Source organism: Callospermophilus lateralis, chromosome 8, assembly GCF_048772815.1.
Source record: "Callospermophilus lateralis isolate mCalLat2 chromosome 8, mCalLat2.hap1, whole genome shotgun sequence".
In the NCBI taxonomy this organism is placed as follows: domain Eukaryota; kingdom Metazoa; phylum Chordata; class Mammalia; order Rodentia; family Sciuridae; genus Callospermophilus; species Callospermophilus lateralis.
Window position 1 is genome coordinate 119,620,980 of NC_135312.1, and position 26,115 is coordinate 119,647,094.

The 26,115-nt window shown below is 40.1% G+C and overlaps 1 protein-coding gene and 1 pseudogene across 2 annotated transcripts in view; one reads left to right on the forward strand and one right to left on the reverse strand.

Moving 5' to 3' along the window:
- The window catches only part of Smad1 (SMAD family member 1), a 76,714-nt gene that overhangs the window by 33,146 nt on the left and 17,453 nt on the right, over window positions 1-26,115 (reverse strand). For both annotated transcript variants that reach the window (XM_076864684.2, XM_076864685.2), the window contains exon 2: window positions 10,283-10,863. In XM_076864684.2, the coding sequence (XP_076720799.1) occupies window positions 10,283-10,682 (400 nt within the window). In that variant the 5' untranslated portion in view covers window positions 10,683-10,863. The remainder of the gene's footprint in view (window positions 1-10,282; window positions 10,864-26,115) is intronic.
- Window positions 11,253-15,539, forward strand: LOC143405787 (heat shock cognate 71 kDa protein pseudogene; annotated as a pseudogene).

The following is a 26,115-nucleotide window of genomic DNA, read 5'->3' on the forward strand; positions in this document are numbered from 1 at the left end:
TAATTGCAGCTGAATTAATTATATTCAGCTCATTCTGAGCTCAAATTTGATTCTGTTAAATATGTTCTATGGATCAGAGACACTTATTACCTGATGATGACCGGCCAACAGGAAATAAAGACAAATAAAGCTCTGTAAACATCTGACATTCAGGTATGGCTGCTCTCAATTTACCATCATCAACCCAGGGCGGCACGTACAGCAGATCATACCCTGTACCAGGGCGGACTTCAGAGGCCGGTCCCCTTCGGTAATGAGAGACAACTGATTAAAGTGGGGAAACCACTTCTTTAGAGAAGCAGGCCAATGTGGTGGTTAAGCAGCATGGATTTTGGCGTCAGACTTTGATTTGAACCCTGGCTCTCCAGTTTTAAGCCATGTGACAATTTCCACCAACTCTGCAGTTCAGCTGCCTTGTTGGTACCAACTTCCTACAGTGGTGGTCAGGATTCAATGGCACCGTGAGTGAAATGGCAGCACAGTGCCACCACACGTAAGCACAAAAACAGCTGGGTTAACTGCCCTCCACTATGTTTATTGCAACGGCTGCCATTAATTTTCTGACATTTGCTTAGTGGAGACTTGCTCACTCACGTTACAATTTCGTTCTTATTCTAAGGAAGATATACAGAGAGGTCATGTTCCTTGTCCTGTTTCAGGCACAGCATGTTTCCAGAGTGCATTAAGTACTTGGGGCCTATTTAACTGTGGTCCTTACCACAACCCTGGAAAGGGACACAAGATCACTCTCCCACTTCATGGGTCAGCAAAGAGGGCGAGTGACTGGCTCAAGGTTACAGTCACCAAGTGCCAAAACTGAACCAAGGCCTTTTAATCCTCCTTTCTCTCCTTTCATATTTTGACCCTACTACTAAAAGGAAATCAATATCTACTTTAACTGGCTTCATCTATCCTGCATTTCTTCAAGAACTCCACTCTACATTAGTAGAGGGCAATCAGCCCTTGTCCTTGTCAACAGGGTTCTTGGATTCCTGTCCCAGCCACCACCAGTGATCTACTCTGTCCTTAATTATTCTGCTGATCAAACCATCTCAGATTTGGCCAGGGACCATCCTACGAGCTGGCCCCAGGGCCTGCATGACAGGCTCCCATCAGCTGTCTCCTAAATCCCTCACTTTATTTTTTTATTTTTTTTTTAATTTTTTAAAAATATTTTATTTACATTTTTAGTTTTCGGCAGACACAACATCTTTGTTTGTATGTGGTGCTGAGGATCAAACCCGGGTGGCACACATGCCAGGTAAGCATGCTACTGCTTGAGCCACATCCTCAGCCCCCCTCACTTTAAATTTAGCTGTTCTTTTCCCTATTTCAAAGCAATTGGGTTTATATTTCAAAAGCATTTATCCACAATCATTTCCTAACTTGACTACTTTACTTAAACATCTGTCCAGTATACCACCATCCACTGGGGAAACTTTCCAGGTGCTCACAGAAAAAACATCACTGACTACTGCAAAGCTGGCTGTCTACAGATAAGACCTGTTTCGGTCTTATGGTGTTTCAAGAAGGCACTAGTACACAGGGCCCACACACATGCACACACACATATCAATTATGTAACTGAAACAGGACATATGTGTATGTATGTCTGCATATGTGTATGTATATATATGAGATATATATATATATGGAGAGAGAACAGGACATATATCCTTTATATTAATAGAGAAATGAAGAAAAAACTATACAAGGCCAGTTTCACTGTTATTTTTATATACATATTTTTATATATTTTATATAAACATATTTGCATGTACATTTAATTTTAATTTATAAGAAGCTGCCCAAACACCCCTCATAAAGTCTTACTCTTCTTTTGCCTTATTCCAAGCGCAGATTCCATACAGGTGAGCAGATAATAAAGTAGCGAAAGTGTTGTGTGACTACAGGCACCAGGCTGCCACCTCCTAGCACATGGGTGGGTTCTTGTGAGAGTGAACTAAGAAACGCAGTATCTCCTGCAAAGTTGTCCTAGCTTGAGGCAGTGTTGCAGCAGAAAATAAACCTGAGCTGCCGTCAAGTCTGCTCAGATTCCAGAGCATGGAAGTACCATTTAAAGAACTGGGGGGAAAACTGCCAGTCCTTCATTGGCCTAAATCTTTTAATTTAAACCAGAGAATGCATTTCCAGACTCTCTTTTATTGAAGGAAGTTATGGTTACTTCTAGCTCATAGCAGTTGGATGACCTCAGTACTGCTCCGGAGTTCTGCAGTCAGGCTTCAGGGCTAAAGGTCACAGGAGGGCGATGAAGACTGGGAGGGATGAATGGGCAAGCAGCAAGGTTTTTCAGCCCACCTCCCATACAAGAGGAAGAGCTACTAAACAAGGACTCCAGTCCAGGCCAAGCGCAGGGGAAGCGAGCCTGTGGTTTTTCAAACTAGTCAACACCATGATCTAACAACTGTACTAATCCCTAGCTAGGCTGGCAAATCTACAGAACTGGGGATTCTTCAAACCCACTTTGATTTGTCACATAGTGCTCATGGGATCTGTCCCCCAGCTATGCTTTTTAAATGAATATCCTCTTTTTACTTCCCTTTTTCTTTCCCAAACAAATCTCATTTTCCCCCAAATCTGGGCAAAGGACTGCTGATTTAGCTAACTGAAGATTATTAGTAATGATTTTCTGAGTCTTTGAGGAGAAAAATGGGAAGGTGGTAGGTCATACATTTGGGGAAAAATGTCTCTAGTCTTTTCTGAGCCTTTTGAAACCCAGTACACCAAGAAGGCTGAAAATAAAACCAATATAAGCAGTCTGAGATCATTACATAAGAAAACACCCCATTTATTTCTTTCCCTTTTGCAAGTGTCCACCAAGGTCACAGGGCACTCCTCACATGAGGAAAGTCACTGGTGATTCCTTTTCCTCCTCCCACCACACATAAAACTTCCCCAAACCTGCAAATAAGTCACTGTTTGAGGACAATCCACATGTGAGATTAATAAGCCAAAACCCATAACCCACAAAGTCTCAAATTATTTTGCCCAAACCCAATCTTGGATGCATTAGCATGATGATGATGATGGTGATGGTGATGGTGGTGGTGGTGGTGGTGATTATTATTATTATGGTACTGGGGGCTGAACAAGTGCTCCACCACTAAGCTATACCCCAGCCTTTATTTTCAGACAGTGTCTTGTTAAGTTGCCTAGGCTGGTCTTGAACTTGTGATCCTCTGGCTTCAGCCTCCTGATTACCTGGGATTACAGGAGGGTGCCACAGCTCCCAGCCAAGTTACTTATTAAAAAACAAACAAACAAACAAACAAAAACTATTTTCACACAATTGCAATCAGTATACACACTACTTCTTTCATTTATTACAAAAAAATTTTTTTCTATAATTTTCAAAATTGCTTTTTCTTCAGCCATATTTTCATCTTTAATAGCTGCCAGCTGGATGGTGCATTCAGCCCTATGAACACCTATGAACAAAATATCTGAGACTATTAGCTTAAAAAGGTTTATTTTGGCTCATGGGTTTCTTCTGGAGCTACTGTCGGTGACTGGTAGGCCCTTTGGGCCTGTGTTGAAGCAGCACACCAGAGCGGGGGTGCGTGGCAGAACAGGGCCCTCACCTTAGGAGCAGGAGTCAGAGTGAGCGAGGAGCGGGCTGTCCCAGAAGCCCCTTCAAGGGCACAGAAAGGAAATGACCCGAATGACCTAAAGAGGTCCTACTAGGCGCCATCTTTTAAAGGCTCTGGCACCTCCCCAAAACAGCAACATGGGGACCACGTCTTTAACACGCGGGCCTGAAGGTGTCAGTCGGCATCCAAACCATAGAACATAGTATAAACACAGTTATTTTTTCCGAAAGTTTTCGATCAGCAGTTGATATGGAGAGCCAATTGCACACAGGAGTCTATCTGTATCCCAGTAACTGCTATAGAGCCCAAATGTGCTCATTTTCCTTAGTCAACCTTTTCATTTTCACTTGTTTTCCTTGGTATACTTCATTATTAACAACTAGCACGCATGAAGTCCTGAGTTCAATCCTCAGCACCACAAAATACATACATACACAAAAGACTTCCTACTTCGTATTTCTATCTATAAACTGATTTAAACTTATCACAGCAAAATATATACACGTAGGCTGAAACTCACAAACCCAGCTGTGTCACTAGACGAGAGAGTATTGTTGGTGCTCTTGGGCTTATAGATTGGGTATACCCTTTGTCCACCTCTGTTACTCAATTTTGCACACTGCTGGAGTTACAGACCAGGCTTCCTTAAGCAGGCACAGTTCCCAAGGAGTCATCTATACGGTATAAATGTCTGAATAAAGGGAAATTTTGATATATGTAAACACATGCTTCATTTTAATTTTTATAGTCAATGCTGCTAATTAATCCCAAATTTTCAAAATACTTTTAATGAACACATTGCTACTTGGCTTACAATATCAACAATCAGACCCCTAGCTGCCAGCACTCAGAGGAACTTCATGGAAAAGTCAACACTTTTCTCCCTACCCTCCAAATGTACAAGACTCTTGGGAGTTGAAATGCATTTACCATCCTAACCCACCTAACATCCTAGCTCAGCAACACAGGTCCTGCAGAGTGTTGGATTGTCTGCCCCACAACCTTGTGGCCAACTGGGAGCTGAGGCTCTGTGCCCTGCTCAGCACCAGGAGTGTATCCTACTGCACATGACTAGCAAAGGGAAATATCAAAATTCCAAATTAGAAGTTGTTTTGGTGAATGTGTACTGCCTTTGCACCACCTTAAAGGTACAACACTGTCATAAGGAAAAGCCCAGGTGGCTGAGCTGTGAGCTGAAACTAGCTGCCTTTTCATGGAACGTCATCTATTTAAACTGAGGTAACTAGATTCACATGTAGTTGCAAGAACAGAGAAACTCGGCACACTTTTACACCACAATATGAACAGTGCCACCCCAAACAGAGAAGGTCTCTCTCAGCCCCAGGGTTCCTCAGTTTGCTTCTTTCAGCCACACCCACTTCCTTCTCTACCCTTGGCAACAATCAATCTGTTCTCCATTTCTATAATTTCAAGACTTTCTCTTCAAGATAAAATTTGCCAAGTCATGAATTACAGGGTGACTTAAGTGTTCAAAATCAAAACCTGTATTCAGTAAGCAGGTGAGGAGGCTCCCAAGTGTATCATAATTTTAAACAGCTGGCAGCCTTCGTGTTGAAAGAAAGGCGCCTGGAAACCAACTGTAAAGATGGAAACCGAAATTGTAAAATGTGAAGCTCAGGCTTATACAGACTTTAGAGTTGATAAAGTTCAAAGTACAAAAGACAATGGCCAGAACCACGTGGAAAGCATTAAAAAAAAAAAAAAAAAAAAAAAGCCAATGGTAGGAAATCTCCATAAGGCACTTTAATAGCAGTAGATAGCAACAGGATGGCCTTCTATTACCAGTCAGATGACTGACCTAACCACCACTGGCATTTACTTTGGTTAAGAAAAAGAAAAATCTCCACTTAATTCAACCACTAATAAGCAGCTAGTTAAAGTCCAAGCACAGAGCCACCTGCCATACCATAGCAGGGTCAGTCTTCATTCGCTCCTGGAACTTTCTGTTTCCTCTAAGTATCCACACATATACAGAAAACAAAATGCCTAACATTTTCTACTTCCCCAAAATACATTTGTCAGTGATGGTCAAAGCGGCACCTTTCAACCACTCCTCACGCTCTGCCACTGTTACTAACAGCAATGAATCCCAGCCTCTGCAAAATGTTTCCATAACTCAGGTTTTCCCCATGACTATTTTTATGCTATTTTATTTGTAATAAAATAAATGGCATAGGTTGAGGAAAAACTACAGGAGCTTAAATCAACATAATTATTTTTGGCCAAAAAAACTGAGGGCAAAAGATACCCAAAAGAACAATGACAAAACTTGCGTTTCAGCCAAATAAAAAAAGCAAGTCTCTCTCCCCCACTTTCCTACTCACCTGAAGTTACCTTATAACATCGGCATCTAATCTTAATGAACACTAACAGAAGGAAAAATCTAGAAAAACAAGTCAATTTATATTTGTCTCAGAACATGCAAAATTCAAAATGCTGCATGGCCAAATCACTAGTATCTCTTTTCAGTATTGGACCACCTTGCCCAGACAGTTGAGCCTGTCGCCTTGCCTGGACACTTAGCCAGGAGACATCAGAATCACAGCACAACTATCCTGCACGATCTCACTTGTGGAATCTAAAAAAGTTGAACTCATGGAGAGAGAAAGTAGCGGAGGGTACCAGAGGCGCAGGAGGGGCCAAGTTCAGAACAGTTTCCCTTGGACAGGAAGAACAGTTCTGTGATCTTCCGCACAGAACAGTGACCTCAATTAATAATGTACGTTTCAAAGTTGCTAATGAAGTGGATTTTAAGTCTCACCACAAAAAAAAATGAGAATGAAAGGAAGTGATGGATATGTTAATTAGGACTTTATTATTCCACAATGTATACATATGTGGAAACATCACAGTGTACCCTACAAACAAACAATTAGTTACTGATCGAAAATTTTTGCATTTTAAACAAATTCTAAGGTGATGCTAATGCTACCAGTAAGCAGATCACAATTTGAAAATTTCTAAACTTTCTAGATACTCAAGATTTCTGTTGGGATTTTCTCAAGAGTTACTAAGAACTCTCTGGAAAACAACTTTGAGAGACTAAGTTAACTATCTTATGCTTGAACTGCTATACTGCTCTTCAAAATGCTTCATCTGAGGTATTCAAGTAATTTCAGTGTGGAGCTGAGTATTTGCAGTTTAGAATTCCAGACCCCCTTTTTCCTGTTTCACAAAAACAATACCTGGGTGTGCTTCAGGTGGCTCTCCAGGGAGAAAATGCCTATTCAACTCTGGGAGGAAGGGGTGGACCTAACCACCAGGTATAGGGGTTGCTCCACAGCAGTCTCTGGAAAAAAGCCATCTGTTCCAAGTTTCACACCGGGGACTCCACAATGACAAATAAGTAAAATCCTGGTATTTTCACAAATTGAACAGATCTTAGCCTCAGCCTCGAAACTCTTCTAGAACTGTTCTGTGCATGGCTCCCAACACTTTAGGTAAAGAGAGGCTGAAATGATATCTGTAGAGTCTCAAAACACCTATTTTAGCCAGTTTCCCACCTCTTCCTTATCAAACCTTTTATTATAGCATGCAAATTACTAAGAGTAACAAAATCATCTCAGTATCAGTTTTACTTTTTATCTTACGTCAGCAATGAAATGATCAACGAAGGACAGTGGATGGTAAAACAATAGAGACAAACTGAAAACTCATCTCTGAAAAGATGGGACAAATGACCATACTGATAAGTTAGAACCAGCGTTTTCATTTTACAGCAAAGATTCACTGAAGCCAATACCTCTGCCCTCACGGGGCTTCAATCACTGTCTTGTAGAGAAGCCCAAGGATGACCACGGCAGTGAAGAGCACTAGGGGAAACCCAGGTTACTGTGACACAGGCATAATCTATCTGGCGGCAGAGAAGAAGGAATTAAGAGGCTGCCCCAAGAAACGGACATTCATTAAGCTCAGACGCCAAGGACAGAGTGAGCTGAGCAGAGAGGGAGGAGGAAGGCATAAAGGCAGAGGAAAAGAGCACCAGGTGTCCCCAGAGAACACAGGGTACAAACCAGAAAAGCAGGAAAGGAAGCTGGGAAGGGAGGCAGGACCCCTGTGCAGAGCTCCAGCAAGACTGATGGATCCTACCTGCATTCCAAAAGACCACTTTCCCTAGAGCACAGGGAGCTGAAGGGTGACCAGCAGGAGGGAGGCACCGGTGGGGGTGGGGGCCACACCCAGTGTTTTCTAGTAATGGGTCTGGGCTTCAGAATACCTTTCATGTCAAGTCACCTCTCCCCATGTCTGGTTGCTTAATCTATGAGGGTCCCAGTTTCACTGTTTGTGCATGATTAAAATCTTCCCTCTGTAACCCTGAAAGTCACCAATGACCCAAATATCTTATTTGTACATCTTACTTAGACCCTGCTTTCTGTTCTCCAAAACTCTTAGCTCCATTTTAATTCCTAGCTAAAGAGGACTGTGTGCCTCTATGTTAATCTTTGTGATTTTTAAAAATTCTAGCATCTTATAACAAGCAGTAAAGAATGTCTAAATTCGAACTAATAGAATATGGCAAGGTTGTCTGAAAAAAAGCAGCTGCCTTCTTAGCACAGAACAACTATAACAATGTAACCTTTAAAGATATAATAAAAACAGTCATCTAGAAACACATCTATGAAAAGATGTGAAGAAAATTTTTAAAATATTATGTTCCAGAGCATAATTATGTCAATCCTCCTCAGATGATAGCAATGACATTTCAATAAATACCCAGAGGGTTCTTCAGAGAATTAGACAAGGTAATCCTAAAATGTATTATCTAGAATCACAAAACATACTGTTGAATGAATATAACAAGTTGTTGCAAAAGGAAATGCTAACATTTTATAGCATTCTATATAATATTCTAAAGTATACAACACAACACTATGTAATGTCATGGATTCATACATATATAATAACAGTACAAAATATGCACAGGAATGATAAACATCAAATTCAGAACAGTGGTCAGAGAAACAAAGACAAGGGTTTCAGTTGTGTGTAGTTTGTTATTAAACTGGGTGGTGAATACAAAGGAGTTTATAAATTATTCCCTAGTCTTTAAATATGTTTTATATGTCCTTTTTAAAAAAATATTCTTTGAACACCTTTTATTTGAAAACCATGTTATCATATGATTTGGCTCAGTAGTTCCCAAATACCAATCCAATGGCTTTGTCAGCAAGACCCAAAGTAATTGTTAAAACATTTTACCAGGCTATCCCAGGGTCAGGATTTCTGGGAGGGGAAACCGATTCTAATGCACATCCACCTTTGGGAACCCTTCATTACCATTAGCTATTAATAGCCATTCCATCAACAAAACTGGCCCCAATCTGACAATGAAATTACTTAAATGCTTCAATATCAAATCTCTTTCGATTGACCCAACTGTCCAGAATATGGATTCTAACTTGAGGGCAAAACTATAATTTAAAAAGAGTCATGTGTCCATAGGAGACTGATTCCAGGACTCTCCTAGACTCCATGATCTGTGGACGTGCAAGTTCCTTATGAAAAATGGTGCAGGATTTAAGTATAACTTACGTAGATCCTCCTCCACACTTTAAATCATCTTTGAATTACCTATAATACGTACAACAACATAAATGATATAGAGATAATTGTTCTGCTCTACCGTTTAGAGATAATGGGAATAGTCTGTACATGTTCAGTACGGATGTCATATTTTTCTGAGTATTTTCAATCCCCAGCTGGTTCTACATATGAATACAGAATCCACAGATGTGGAAAGTCAGTTGTGTATTCTTTACCTCCAAAAAAGGTCATATGTGTAAAAACTAGGAGTATCTTATAATTGTATCAAATTATTTCACAGCATAATTCTTTTACATCCTCCACTAGGAGATGACGATAAGTGCTATTCTTAAAGACAAAGTAGCAATAGCATGTTCTTTCCTGATTTTCTTCCCTTGCAATATATTTTTTCATAGCTAAATCTGCCCATACAAATGTACAGAACCAAAGTGAAACAAGAAAACAAATTCAGAAATGCATTTACTAAAAATTAGAGGTACTGGTATTGCAATGACAATTTTCATAGCTTGTTTCTAAGAAATAAAGCTAATTTAAGAGGTCTAAGCTGTTAAAATGTATGAAATACTTATGGGCTGCTATGGTTTGGATTTGGATTGTACTCCCAAAGACCACATGTTAAAGGTTTGTTCCCCAGAGTGGCATTGTGGTAGATGGTGGGACCTTTAAGAGGTCAGGCCTACTGGAGGTCTTCCAGTCATCAGGGGCATGCCCTTGAAGGGCAGAGAGGAACCCCAGCTCCTCTTACTCTTGAGATGAGCTTTGCTCCACCATGCACTCCACACCACGACGTGCTGCCTTGCAACAGATCCACATGACCATGGACTGAAACTTCCAAAACTGTGGCTCAAATAGATCTTTTCTCCTCACGAGTTGATTATCTCAGGTCTTCATTCCAGTGTGAGAGAGCTAACTAACACATGGGCTCATGTTCTCTTTCTCTCTCTCTCCCTCTCCCTCTCTCTCTCTCTCTCTCTCTCTCACACACACACACACACACAATTCCCCAAGTACTTTGGAATTAAAACCGAAGACAGAAATTCTGTTGTTTCAGAGAGCATGAATCTGCTGCTTGGCAGAAAGCAATCAACACAGAGAGACTCACTCACCGGGGCTTTCTACTCGCTTATAGTGGTAGGGGTTGATGCAGACTTCCTTCTGCTTGGAGCCAAAAGGGAACTCACAGCATTCCAGTGGCTTCAGTTCATGGTGGCTCTGAAGATCAGGCCAGCGCCACACGCGGCAGTAAATGACGTGAGGCAGTCCCTTCCGGTGGGAGACCTGCAGCCTGCCGTCCAGAGAGCGGGGGATGGTGACACAGTTACTGGGCTGCCCGGGGCAGCTCAGGGCCTTCTCCAGCTCCTCCATGGCACCCTTCTTCTTCTTCAGTTTTTTCACCAGCGCATCAACAGCCTTCTCTGCCCATTTTTCTTCTTCGTCACCCTGTTTCCACCCGAGAAGTCTCTTCACAGCTGGACTTGTGAAGGAAAATAAACTTGTCACATTCATAATGACTGTGCTAGTTATATACTCCTCGGATGTGGTGAAATAAAGGGGTCTCCTAATGTAAAAGGCAGCAAAAGAGATCACAGTTTATTTACATAGGATTCTCTGCAGCTTCTGAGTTTGCAGTCCTAACACGTAGAAATCACTATTCTTGATGTTCTAGAACATAATCCAAAATCAGCACCTACAAAAGAAAAAAGGGGGGAGGGAATGTTTAGAATCACACAATTTAATTACAATGTGACAGGTAACTATTTTAAGTACTGTTATGTACAGAAGGTCCCTGGCTTATAGTGGTTCAAATATACAACTTTTCTATTATATGATGGGTTTACTGGGATCTAGCCCCATCCTAAGTCACGGAGCATCTGTATCAGTTTGCCAAGGACTGAACTGTGGTCCCCCAAAATTCACATATTAAAGCTCTAGCCCCCGGTGTGATTTTATCTGGACATGAGCCTTTAAGGAAGAATTTAAGGGCAAATCAGGTTATAAGGGTGAAGCCTTAATCCAATAGGACTGATTGTCTTAGAAGAGGAAGAGAGAGATTCCTAACATCTGCGCCCAAGAATGATGGAAAGACTGAAAGACTGTGTGAGCAAACAGCAAGAAGGCAGCCATCTGCAAGCCAGGCAGAAAGCCCTCACCAGAAAACTGTCCAGAACCTTGATCCTGAACTTTCCAGACTCCAGAAATGTGAGAAAATAAACTTCTGTTGTTTAAACTGCCCAGTTTAAGGTACAGTGTCCAGAGAGGAACAATATACAATACTTATCCTTTTAACAATCCTTTGAGATAGGTAATACAATTACTGCCATTTTATGGATGAGTAAACTGAGATAGTTTAGAACAGTAGTATGTCAATTCTTTATGAAGCATTGGGATAGAAACAAATAGCACCTTAGTGTAAATAAGTTCAAATTTTCAACTTATATTGTGATGTTTCTATCAAGATTCATTAATAACCTCTAAAAATATATTTTAAGACATACCTCCATCAGCAAAAACTAAAATCAATAGAAAACAGCAAAAACATTTGTCTTAATACCTCTGATTTATTTCTTATACTAAAAGAGAAGGCAGTTACACTTCTGCTACATAAACTTAACCTTTTAGGCTATTTTTCAGTAAATAAGACTCTGTCTATGGGCATTAGGGCAAGCAAGGTAGGAAATTATTCCTTGCTTTAAAATTCTTTTCACTGACATGAAAAGAATGAAGCACATGCAGACATACTGTGCTAAAGTCTTTAGTCACAGTGTCTCATTAAACTTTCCATCTACTCCATACCAGATGAAAACAGAAAAGAAAGGTTAAGAGACTCAATTTAGCTAAGATGGAACAGCAGCTAATACCAGACCAACTTTCTCCCAAAAAATTACCACATCAGAAAACCAAAAGTCCAGCTTTTTAAAGGCATCAGAGAGCAACTAAGAAAAAAAAAATAAAAATTCAAAAAAAGAAAGAATTAAAGAGTTAAGATCCTGGAGAGAAGGTATAAGCAACGAAATGAACTGAATACCTTCACAACTTTCCTCTCCAGGCATTCCAGTAGGGAAGCAGGAAGCAGCTATGAAGAAGCTAAAAAGGCTAAGCAAAGCCACGCTAGCCCAGCAGTGCTGAAAAGATACCAAAAACCTGGAGATGGGTCCACCAAGAAAGAGGAGCCCTGGTGAATACTCTGCCTCCAGCAGTCTTCTACAGGTGCAGGCTCAGTACAAAGCCAAAACTGGAAGGCAGCAGTCTTTACAGCACTGAAAGTCCAGAGTCATCCTCATCCCAGACTGGGTCAAGGTGATGGACACCACCCTCTTGCAGCTTGCCAAAAGAAATGCAATATACCCTCCCAAGGGAGAGAACACCATCTTTAGCCTCTATAAGGTTTATTCACAACATAGAGGAGGCAGGACCAAATGATCCACTGAATCAGAATTGCTTTCTCATAGTTTATATTAGAAAGATGTCCAATATACTAAAGAAAACCAAAACAAAACAGATTAGAACTTGACCTAAGAGGTCAAAAAATTCCAGATAATAAAATACAGGCTTAAAATATTAATAAATACTGACTGATATGCCAAGGAACTAGAAGACAAGAGTGAGGATTTTAACAGAGAACTGGAACTCATGAAAAATTCTAGAACTGAAAAATAACCAATGAAGACATTAAATAGACTTAACATGAGATTAATTACTGAAGAAAAAAGAATTAGTGATCTGAGAGATCTGTAAAAAAATGTCTGAGTTTTAAGAGGGGAAAATAAGAAAATAAAGAGACATAATGGATACATTAAAAAGGTCTAGAACTCCAAGGATTTTCCAAAATCCATAGCCGACTCTAGCCATAGATTCATGAAACAAAAAAATACAAAAAAGTCCACAAGTTTCAATGTGTCATATTACAGTAAAATACCTAAAAATTTAAGAAAGAACTCTTTCAAAAGACATTTACATTTCAAATAAGGTTGATAGCTGTCATTTCAATGGAAACAAGACAATGAAATGACACCTTTAGCATGCCAAATATAAATAAGTAGTAGGTAACTTAGAATTCTACATTTGGAGAAAAAAATTAAAAATTATTGTGAAATCAAGGTAGTCTCCAACAAACAAATTCTGAGAAAACTGGCTTCCAGCAGACTGAATCTAGAAGAAAAAGAAATTCTTTGGGCAAAAGGAAAAAGAATACAGAGAGAAGGAAAGAACTACCAAAAAGAATGAGGAACTCCAGAAGGGTAAATAAAGGTAAGTCTAAAAGGAATACTGATTTTATAAAACAATTATATAAATATTTTGTGTCATTTAAAATATATGTAGAATTAAAATGCAAAAAAGAAAAAGAAACAAAAAAAGCAAAAAGGGGTAAGCTGTGTCCTAAGCTTCTTGGGGTCTCTAGGCCATGGTAAAGCATTGTTTACTACTGCCATTAAAAATTATATCAATTGAACGCGGTGGCAGCTTTTGAGATTTGTGTGGTTTCTTTGCAAGTAGATTCTGGCCTACACATTTGGTACCACGTTTAAGGAACCTGTAGCCGGCATTGATCTTGGCACCACCTATTTTTGTGTGGATGTCTTCTAGCATGGAAAAGTGGAGATAACTGTCAATGATCAGGGGAGCCAAACTACCCCAAGCTGTGTCGCCTTCACTGACCCAGAAGGATTGGTCAGTGATACTGCAAAGAATCAGGTTGCAACGAACCCCATCAATATGGTTTTTGATGCCAAACGTCTAGTAGGATGGAGATCTGACAATGCTGTTGTCCATTCTGATAGGAAGCACTGGCCCTTTATGGTGGTGAATGATGTAGGCAGGCCCAAAGTCCAAGTAGAACACCAGGGAGAGAAAAAGAGTTTCTATCCAGAGTAGGTGTCTTCTGTGGTTCTGACAAAGGTGAAGGAAACTGCAGAAGCCTACTTTGGGAAGACTGTTACCAGTGCTGTGATCACTGTGCCAGCTCACTTCAATGACTCTCAGTGTCAGGCGACCAAAGATGCTGGAACCATCAGCAGTCTAGTGTACTTAGGGTAATCAAAGAGGTAACTGCCGCTGCTATTTCTCATGGTTTAGACAAAAAGGTTGGAGCTCTTTTTATTTAGAAGGTAACACTTTCCATGTGTCAATCCTCAAGACTGAGGATGGAATCTTTGAGGTCAAATCCACAGCTGGAGACACACTTAGGTGGAGAAGACTTTGACAACCACATGGTCAATCATTTTATCGCCGAGTTCAAGGGCAAGCCTAAGAAGGACATCAGTAAGAACAAAAGAGCTGTCCAAAGTCTCTGTACAGCAAATGAAAGAGCTAAGCATAGCCTCTCTTCCAGCACTGAGGCCAGTACTGAGATGGATTCTAAGAAGGAATCGTCTCTATACCTCCATTAACTGTGCTCAATTTGAAGAGTTGAATGCTGACCTGATTTGTGGCAACCCTTGATCCTATAGAAAAAGGTCTTTGAGATGCTGAACTAGACAAGTCACAGATCCATGATACTGTACTGGTGGGTGGTTCTACTTGTATTCCTAAGATTCAGAAGTTTCCACAAGCCTTCTTCAGTGGAAAAGAACTGAATAAGGGCACCAACCTTGATGAGGCTGTTGCTTATGGTGCAGCTGTCCAGGCAGCCATTTTACCTGGACATCACTCCTCTCTTTCCACTGAAACTGCTGGTGGAGCTATGACTGTCTTCATCAAGTATAATACCCCCTTCCTACCAGGCAGACAGGACCTTCATGACCTACCCTCAACACAGGCTGGTGTGCTAATTCAGTCATGAAGGTGAGTGCTCCCGGACAAGGGATAACAACCTGCTTGGCAGCTGAACTCACAGGCGTACCTCCTGCACCCAGGATGATCCTCTAATTGAAGTCACTTTTGACATTGATGCCAATGGCATCCCCAATGTCTCTGCCGTAGACAAGGGTACACAAAAAGAGAACAAGATTACCATCACTAATGACAAAGGCTGCTTGAGCAAGGAGGACACTGAGCACATGGTCCAGGAAGCTTCAAAGTGCAAAGTTAAAGATGAAAAGCATAGGGACAAGGTGTCATCCAAGAATTCACTGGAGTCCTATGCATTCAACATGAAAGCAACTGTTGGAGATGAGCGACTTCAAGGCAAGATAAATGGTGAGGACAAACAGAAGATTCTTGACAAATGTAATGAAATCATCAACAGGCTGGATAAGAATCCGACTGCAGAGAAGGGAGAACTTGAACATCAGCAGAAAGAACTGGAGAAGGCCTGCGACCCCACCATTACCAAGCTGTACAGAGTACAGGAGGCCAGGCAGGAGGAATGCCAGGGGACTCCCTGGTGGTGCTCCCCCTGGGCTCACCGTGGAAGAGGTTGATTAAGTCAGCCCAAGTGCTGTACTTTGTTCCACAGTAAAACAGGGAAGGGCCCAAATTTGTAGCAAATGCTATGGCAGTTTTCAAATTGCTGCTATAGTAAATTAATGGGCATTCTCAATACTTGAATATGGAATATGTGTATACTCAGGGAAAGGAAAAAACATTAAACTTTATAAACACTGTATTGTAAGTGGAAAATGCAATGTCTTAAAAGTATTTAAATTTGGGGAAAAGAATTACAAATTTGTGTCATAATACAGCAACAACTGAAAGAATAAGCTTAAAAGTACAAGCTAACAGTAGAAACAAAAATACGAAATTTTTAAAAATATTGTGATTGCTGAGTATGGTGGTGCAAACCTGTAATCCCAGCAACTCCGGAGACTAAAGCAGGAGGATCACAAATTTGAGGCCAGATTCAGCAATTTAACAAGGCCCTACCCTAAGCACCTTAGCGAGACCCTGTCTCAAAATAAAAAATGGGCTGGGATACAACAGTGATGCAACCACATCCATGTTTACAGCAGCTCAATTCACAATAGCTAAGCTATGGAACTAACCTAGGTGCCCTTCAATAGATAAATGGATAAAGAAAATGTGGTGTATATGTACAGAAGAAAGACTTTATGACATTTGCCAGTAAATGGACAGATCTGGAGACTATCATGTTAAGTGAAAGAAGCCAGTCCCAAAAAGGATATGCTGATGTGTGGAAGCTAATCCACAATAAGGAGGGGAGAGAACAAAAATTCAGTACATTAGACAGAGGGAATGAAGGGAAGGGAGGGGGAATAGGAAAAGGAAAGACAGTGAAATAAATCTAACATAACTTTTCTGTGTACATATATGAATACACCACAGTGAATCTCACCATTGTGGACATCCACAAGACGGAGTCCTAAAATAACAGAAATAATAATAATGATAATCCAAAGCACATAAGGAGAAAAAGGGAACAAATAATAGATAAGACAAATAGAAAATAATAAGATTTAGATCCAATTCCCTTAAATATAAAGAGACTAAACTATGGCAACTAAAAGATGGAACTAGGTTGGGGAACATCACTTCACGGTGTTGTGCTTACAAGAGACACACATTAAACATAAGGACACAGGAAGACTCAAAGCAAAAGCATGAGAAAAGATACACAATGTATATTTTAACCCCAAAGCTGGCACAGCTATCCATTCAAAGAAAATAAGACTTTAAGACATCTCCCTCAAGAGTGAGAAGGGGGATGGGAAGACATTCCATAATTTAGGAGGTGATCCACCATGTGGACATCACAATCTCCAGTTTATATCCAAGTGATAATGACTCCCTACACATAAAGCAAAACCTGAAAGACTTAAAATGACAAACAAACCATAATCCTAGAGGGAGATTATTAACTGATAAAACAAGCAGACAAAAACTGCTTAGAAGAGTGACATGTTTGAAAACTTGACCAACTTCATGTCCATAAATCACTGTTAGGTTTAGATATTAAGTGTCCCCAAGAGGTCAGGTGCAAGATAATGAAAGAAAGTTCAGAGGTGAAATGACTGGGTTATGAGAACCTTGGCCTAATTAGTGCATTAACCTGCTGATAGGGATTAACTGGTGGTAACTGTAGGCAGGTAGATATGGCTGGAGGAGGTGGGCTCCTGGAGGCATGGCTTTGGGGTAGATATTCTGTCCCTAGTGAGCCAGCTTAGTCCCTTTCTGCTTCCTGACTGTCATGTTCTGAGCTGCTTACTGCTCCACACCTTTCCGCCATAATATTCTACATCACCTCAGGTCCAAAGCAACAAAGTCAGCCATCTATGACCTGAGAACTCTGAAACTGTGAGCCCCAAATAAACTTTTCCTACTCTAAAATTGGTTTTGTCAGGTCTTTTGGTCACAATGATGAAAAAGATGACTAAAACAACCACTGCACCCAGTAACTGTAGAATACAAAATATTTTCAAATACATACGGAAAACCTTTCCAGTTTGACCGCATATCAAGCAAATGTCAACATGCATCAAAGGAATAAAACTGTATAACTACCAAGATCCTTTAATTTTTTTTTTTTTTTTTTTTTTTTTTGTACCAGGGATTGTACCTAGGGGATTGTACTGAGCCACATCCCCAGTCTTTTTTATATTTTATTTAGAGACAGAGTCTCACTAAATTGCTTAGGGCCTTCCTAAGTTGCTAAGGCTGGCTTTGAACTTGCGATCCTCCTGTCTCAGCCTCCCTAGCTGCTGGGATTACAGGTGTGCACCACCACCCCAGGCTCCTTTAATCTTATTTAATCATCAAAAATATTGTCATTGAAAATAACCACATTTTTTTAGCCCACAAGTCAAAGAAATCACAGTGGAGACAAATTATTTTTTAATTGAATGAGTGTAAAAATGACATGTCAAAAATTGTAGGATGTGAATCAAGCTATAATTAATGGGAAATTTATATCTTAAATGCATACATTAGGGGAAAAATGCTTTTTACTATTCTATGTATCCACAAGAGGGGAAAAAAAAGAATACTAAATAAAACCTAAAGAAAGTAGAAGGAAATGAGAACAGAAACTTTTCTCTTAAAGTATACTACAAAAAAAACCCTGTTAAAATCAAAGTTGGTTCTTCGGAAACACTAATAAAATCAGATAAATCCTTAGCAAGAGTAATTAATAAAAGAGAAGGCATGGATCACCCATAACAGAAATAAAGTGGGGGAAACCATTACTGATCCCCAAATTTAACAAAATGATGATTATAAACAACTGTGAACTGCATAATTGTGTAGGCTGTGCAACTGTGTGTCTGTTACAGGGTGACAATCTACACGTCTACCTTCCTCATTGGAGGAAGGTGACTGAGGAACTCTCATGATTTCCCTTTCTTTAGAGCCTGGAAGTGTACCTGGCACAAGGCAGATTCTCAATAAACTTTGGTTAACTATTTAGTTCTCTAAAGAACCTAGAAGGCCAAACGTGGAGGTTCAACTTTATTCAGTAAGGTTACAGGAAGTGAGTTTTCTATTTTAATGAGCTTCACCAAATTTACTAGTTATTCTGAGGCTGGTATTGTTGCTTTTAATAGGAAAGAGAAAACAAAACCAGGCTACTCTCAAAAGTCACACTTGGTCAGAGTGTACCTATTGGTATGGTAATTTACTTTTTACTAAAGTTTGGTTTGGCAAAAGAACCAGAAAGACAACTTCTCTCTAGGCCTCCAGTTAACAATCCAGAGAGGAACTATATTTCTTCCTGTTCTGTACCTCCTCTTTTACTCCCCAAACAGCTTTTTTAACAAATGATTTTCAAATGGAAGGGGTAAATTATCAAAATCACTTGGGGTAGTGTCAAATTCTGATGGGAGTTTGTTATTATCTAAAGGGAGTCTGCTGCAGGGTAATATAGTAAGAACCATTATTTCAGACCCTGCTTCAACTATTCTAATTGACAGTCAATCACAAAGCTGTGCTAAGTGCCTGCTAGACACAGGGGGGACGCAGAGACAAAGAAGTCCAACATCCTAAAAGAGCTGTTCACACACTCAGTACAAGAGCCAGTGTGCGAACAGTCCACTCCACAAAGCAAACTGCTAACTTGCCTGCTGAATCCAAAGCAAGATGCTAAGATGTTTGATCAGGCCATCTCTAGGACTCCAGCCAGAAGGAAGGCCATGGCTGAACCAAGGTCGACCGTGGGCACAGAAACAGAAAAGAAGGTCCATGTACTGTGAATTTGCACAATACTATCGTAGTACAGTGTGATATATGCTGAACAAGAGCAGACCACCCTAAGGTCTGGATGTTTGTGACCCCCAACCCCATAATGTCTATGTTGAAATTCTAACTCCCAAGGTGATAGTCCTGGGAGGTGATTAGGTTGGGAAGAAAGAGTCCTCTTACACAGGATGACTGCAGAGGAACATCTCCTCTCTTCTACCTGGTGGGGTTACAGTGAGAAGAGGCCATCTGACTAGAAGGAAGTGGGCCTCACCAGACACCTACTCTGCCACAGCCTTCATCTTGGACTTCCCGCCTCCAGACTGCAAGAAGTAAAGCTCTGTTACTTGTGAGCGACTCGGTCTATGGTGTTTTGTAACAGCAGCCCATGTGGACTGAGAGGAATCCCATACAGCGCAGAAAAGAAAAGAACAATTAACTCCAGGAAGTTTTTCCAAAGAGGAAATATCAGTTAGGCCTTAAGTGATGAGCAGAATTTTGCAGAAACAAGAGTGCTCCCAGTGGGAGTGTTCATTATGTGACAGACACTGTTCTGGTACTTCACGTCTACTGATTAGTTTGACCTCGCCAACAAACTCTGAAGTAAAGGCTGCCATTGTCCCCATTTTACAGGTAAAGAAAGTGAAATATTAAAAAGTTAAATATCGGATTCAAAGTTACATACACAGTTGTAAGTGGTAGAGCCAATATCTGAATCCATTTTGCTTGACTCTAGAATCTGGGTTTTTAAACCACCATTCTAAACCACTACTTCTAGCAGACACGAGATACAAATGACCGGGCTTAATCTGGGTGGAGACAATACAAGGCTAACTGTGAAGGGCAGGGGCAAGCCTGGAAAGGCTCTGTGATACACCTTGTCCTGTGGACAAGTGTGCAGGTCTCAAATTAGTGTACCAATATGATTCAATCTATGTTTTAGAAAGACAGCTGAGGTAATGTCTTTGATACAGGAAGACTTCTCCACACGAGGAGGAAAAAAAAAATTTAAATTGCCACCTCCAAAAACTGCAGGGGTTGGCAAACAGTAAATAATCTTGATGCTGTCCGCAAAAATTAAAGTGAAAAGATCATGAACCTGTATATAAATGTGCACAGACAAAACAAAACTCAGACTGATGACAATTTTTATCTACTTGACTCCAGCATGTTTTATATACAAGTCACACGTGTAACCTACCTCACATCAGGGACTCAAATGAGTCCATGATACTATGGCCTTGGCAAGATAACTTAATTTTTTTTTCTGCCCCTTTTTGTACTTCCTGCCTTGGTTTATGTCAAAAGTTAAGTGGCCTTATCAGTCTAAAGTGCAAAATAAAAACATGAGTCAGCAAACAGAGATTTCCTTCCCTCTTGTCCAAATACAAACATTTCACACTGATGGAAAAGAAAGCACCCGTCCGGCAAAGACCTGCCACCTCCCCACCCCCACAGCCTTTAAAAATATGGAGCACTTTGTTCCAGAAGAAATTTAATCTAAGGAAATATTCTAAACTGGAAAGGAAAGAATGTTTCACAAAAAGATTCATGAGAAAATCATTTACAACATAGGAAAAGAGACATTCTGACAATCAGAAAACAGCTGCCAACTATATGCATCCATTAGGTTAGGAAGGAATTCAATGGAATACTATGTAGTCCTTAAAATTATGTTCACAGAAACTATATAACAACTTTGAAAACGGTGGTGGTGTGGCTCAGGATGGAGTGCTTGCCTGGCCTGGGAGAGGCCCCAGCTTCCGTCATCTCCAGCACCACACACACCAACAAAAAAAGTCCTTTGAAGCCCGGCTTCACCTGTAATCCCCACCATGCCAGAGGCTGGGGCAGAAGGATCCCAAGTTTGAGACCAGCCTCAACAACTGGGTAAGACCTTGTCTTCCAAGCAAAATAAATGATAAAAAGGACTAGGGGTGTAGCTCAGTGGTAAAGCACCCCTGGGTCCAATCCCCAGTACTAAAAAATTAAAATAACTTGGAAAAAACTATAAGCAAAACATAAAATGGCACACGACACGAACAACTCTGTAAACATACCAAAATAACGGTGGCTGAGTGTGAAGATCGGTTCTCTCTCTTTATTTTTCTAAATTTTTCAAAGTTTTTTAGTGAAAAATCATGTCATTTTTAAGTCCTCCTATGCCAACATTTGCTGATTGAAATACACACACATAAAGCAACTCATGAGCTCAAGTCACATATACATTCTGCTTGAAGTTGGCTTTCCCTGTGCTCCAGTTCTACAAGTAGTAACGACAGTTTAAAGCTGGGTTCTAAATACAGAAGCCTTTCCCATGGAATCTCACCCAGGAGGAGGATCTCTATTGGGACTACCAGAAGATGTCCTTATAATACTCCTCAGATGGCTATGGTACTCCTTATTGTTAAAAAGAGGGGGAAAAAAGCAATGAATTTTAAAATACTTCTAAGTGCTGTGTAACCTGCTTTATATTCAAAGGAAACCTAATTAGCCGGTTGCTCAGCCAGCCATGGGCATTCTCTCCACCGTGGCCTCATCCAGTAAAGAAGCATGTAATTATCCAACTGTGTGAGTGTCAACAACACATTCTCTGCACTCCACACCTTACAGACCCCAGTTTCCCCAGGAAGTTCTAAAAGAAAATTATTCTAATTTGTGTCTGAAGATGCAGCTGGCCCTCCGTGTCCATGGGTTCTGCACTTGTGGATTCAACCAACAGTGACAGAAAAGAAAGAAAAAAACTGCACCTGTGTGAAACATTTACACTTTCCCCAAACAATAACTATTTACACAACATTTACATTGAAAGGCGTGTTATGGAGATGACTTAAAGCACGGGACAAGGTGTGTAGGTTACATGCAAATTCTATGCCATTTTATACACGGACTCAGGCATGCATATTCTGGTATTCTTGGGGTCCTGGGACTAACCCACCCACAGATGCCATGGGATGACTGGGCTTTCATACAAAAATGAGGGGAGAGAAAGGCAAAACAAACAAAATGGCTCAACACCCTCTTTATCAGCTTCAACTAGAGGCTGTTTCATGATTCTTGCACTGGAATGGAAGCCAGTCGACCAGACGGGATGAATGATCCCATTAAATACTGAGGAAATAATTATCCAGTAAGATAAAATATGGATCCGAAAAATGAACAGGAAACAAAAATCAGACTCCTATCTTAAAAAAGGCAACTGACCCAAGACAAATGGTCTGTCTACTGTCACTGAGGCAAGGGACTCACCTTTTCCCTCCACTTGTTCTTCGGTTCACTACTCTGTCTCAACTAATGGTAAAATATCATAGCATAAAGATCAAAAGAAGTAAGAAGCAAAAACAGGTTACTGATTAACTTTACTTTGAAATTGTTTAACAGTTGCATAAGTTATTCAAGAAAAAAAAAGACAACTTCATAGTAACTCAATAAACCAACTGTACACATGTGTCCAGGTTTAAATAGATGAAATGATCTCATGACTACCTGGAAAAAGCAAGACCTGAGCTCCTAAAGCAGATCTACAGTGAGGCTTCACGGTGATAACAAACCAACTACTGAATTTTGTAGTTCAATGTTTTTATGATATAAAGCCATTCTGCTATATACTCACTGGATTCCATGGAGATGTAAAACACCTTGGAGATAAATTGCATAAAGTGATCAGTGGCAATATTAATTAGCACTGTGAAAAGGTATGTGTAATCTAGCCTAACATCCAATTTTAGATAGGGTTCAAGGCCTGATGAAGTTAATTCTTGCCTCCTGAGATACTGAAATTAAAACATCAAAAAGGGTCAAAGGGGAACGTACCAAGGGACCTGTAATGCAACTTTCATTACTGCTTGATTTCACTTAGGTAATGAAGTCAGCTGTGTAATTCTAACAAAGGCAGAATTGTCAAAACAGATTATGATTCCCAAGGAGGTTTTTTTTCCCAGAGACATCCTAAAATTCCTGACACTCGTAGAAACCACAGACTAACAGAAGACTAGACACTAGAGACCAGGGTTAAAAATACTTAAAAAGAAGAAGCTGCGAAAAATAAAAAATAGAGACAATGCCATTAAATATTTTAAAACATAGAAAGCAATTCATTTTTAAGCCAAGAATTGAAATGTGCTTTGTTGATAAAAGAGAATTCAGAAAATTGGAACAAAAATCAAAATCATTAAGACCTACATAAAATTAGGCTACTGAATTAATCAGAAGTTCATGAAGAACCGGAGGGCTTGAAACTTTTGGTAAGGCTAAAGTACCTATTACTTAAAAGTGAACAAAAGACTCCCCCAGAGACTGGCCCAGTAGGAGGGCTGTGCAGAAACTGGCTTTCACTCCTGTCTCTAGATGGAGAAGCAGCTCACAGGCAGGACCAAGAAAGGGGTGAGGGAGACGTGCTCTGGAACAAGCAGAAGACGGTTGTGCATGTTACTGATCTGCCCAGGTCCTCTTAAACAAAGTGGGAAAGGATACTGTATAACTCCTTAAGGAAAATGATAAATCTTGACTCAAGGCAAACAGGAAAAAGTCAAGTTAAAATTCGCTATATAAATCCAAAGCCACTACATGAAGATAAAAACAGATGGGTCTCAGAAAAAAACAGAGACGGGTCTATTTCAGTGTCAGAAAATGCCCTAAAGTAGAAATGTTCTGTGATTTAGGTTCAACAAATAATCTGCTCAAATGCCGTTTTCCCCATTACTCTAGTCAGGAACTCAGTCTGAGACATGTGTACTGTAGGAGGAAACAGGTAAAGCACCCTTGCACTTTATCATCCCATTTTAAAACAGCAGTCGACTTGTCAACATCTCTCCATCTCAACCCATGTCAACTACTGCTAAAGAAAAGACACAGCCAACCAAAATAGAACAAAAAGAAACATGAAGAAAAACAAACCTCTATTTCTTCTACAGATCCTAATGCACATTTTAAAGTAGTTACTTTAGGTTAAAATGAGTTCCTCAATTGAGTCCTCAAAAAATGTATTAAGCAAAATTCCTACACAAGAAAGCCACAGTTCACAGAAGAATTCTGTTGGTCCTAGTCACAGCAGCAGAAAAGTCCTACAGTCACCAATATCTGGAAGTCAAATGCTCCTTGTTGAACTTCTTACCTATTGGAGCTTTGTTTACTTCCAAATTTTCCAACCTTTTAGACACAAGGCAGACTAATAAGTGTGCTAGGTTTTCATTAAAAAGAAAAAAAAAAAAAAACGTTTTCTAGAGCTTGACTTTCTGAAGCTGGAAAAATGGGGGTCGGCAGTGTTAAAACTCCTGAAAGCCTATTTCCCTTTTAGAGCAATAATGCAGGAACTGCATCTAAAGCACAGGCATAACCGGCTGCCTTCCCTTCTCAGGTGTGATGTAAACAAGTGCTACCAAGAGCTGTAACAATGTAATCTCAGCAGGTGCTAAGTGGGAGTCCTAGGAAATCAAAAAGAAAAGGAATAACATGAAGACTTTGGGTTCCAACTCACCACATAAACTCACTGCAAGCTGCGACTTTTCAGACAAATAATTCAAAAGGAACATCCCCTTGATGAAAAGGAAGCAAAGAGTTTTTGAATGTCACTATTACATAAGTTTCGTTTATACATGTAAGTGCATGAACTAGAATATATCTTCATTATACTAAAAAATCTGGCTATGCTGTGCATACACAAAGCCTCCCATCCTGACAATCTAGGCTGCTTATGGGGAGCCGGGTTAGTTTTTCTTAGTCACATAGATTCCCTAAGGAATAGCAGGTGTCAGTTCTTTTCTGTCTCATTTGATTATAACTTGTTTAGGTAAGGAAAGTGATGGCCATAAAAGTTTTCTTACTGTTACTAACTTCAACAAATTTGGCTTTTCTACATCTTCTCCCCATCTCCTCTAAAAGTCCTAGAATATTCCTAATCCCACTAGATCTCCACTCTTGAATCATGCTTGTAATGGAAAACCGTCCTCCAGGACATAGTAACCTTCCAAGAGATCCAGGTTCTCAGGACCCTCACTCCCCATAAAGCTTATCTGTTTAACTTCAACTTAACTGACGTATAGACTCCTTTGATCACTCCTCAAATGCAGGAAGGATACCAAAACCTTCAGTTTTAAAATTTGATTTTATTGACTATCCCAGGAAAGAGTCTATTGTAGAAAAAAACTGTTCTCTGAATTATAGTTATCCTAGAATAGCAATTTCACAGACTGCAAGGAAGGCTAAATCTGGTAAATTTCCATAAGTGGTCAGTTATGGAGGAGAAATGTTTAACGGAGCGACTAACTTATGCAAACATTATACTGTATGTTTTTACAAACATTATCTTATTGACTCCTCAAGGCAATCCTCCAAGGTATGTACGACTCTATTTTACTAAGAAATCAACTTGAGACTCAGAAGTTAAGTAACTTTCTCAAGCAGCAGCTCCACATTTTAAACCCGTACTGATACTAAAGTTCATTAATCATGTCAAAAAATAACAATTCAAATACCAAATTCACGGATGAAAACAGAATCAACTACAGGAGGAAAAACTATCCCTTTTATTTTTTTCTAAAAAGCCCTGCTTCACTTCATCTTTTGGAACACATTTCTCTTGCTCCAGGGATCCTGCAGGTGCTGTCCACAACAACAAACATGCACATCTGTAGGGCGAACAGACTGACGCAAAGCAGGACGGCCTGAACCCTTTCCCTATATTTAGATCCTTCAACTCAGCTCTTAATTGCATCATTTAATCAGGACCCTCTGGAAGGGAAACACATCCATATTCATCACAGGCATCAAAGGAAACATCTTTACAAGTTACATCCTTTTGCAAACTCACACACAACTCCAGCCGCTCTCCCCACTGCTGAACCCCTCCTCTGGGAAGAGCATGGAATTTTATTTC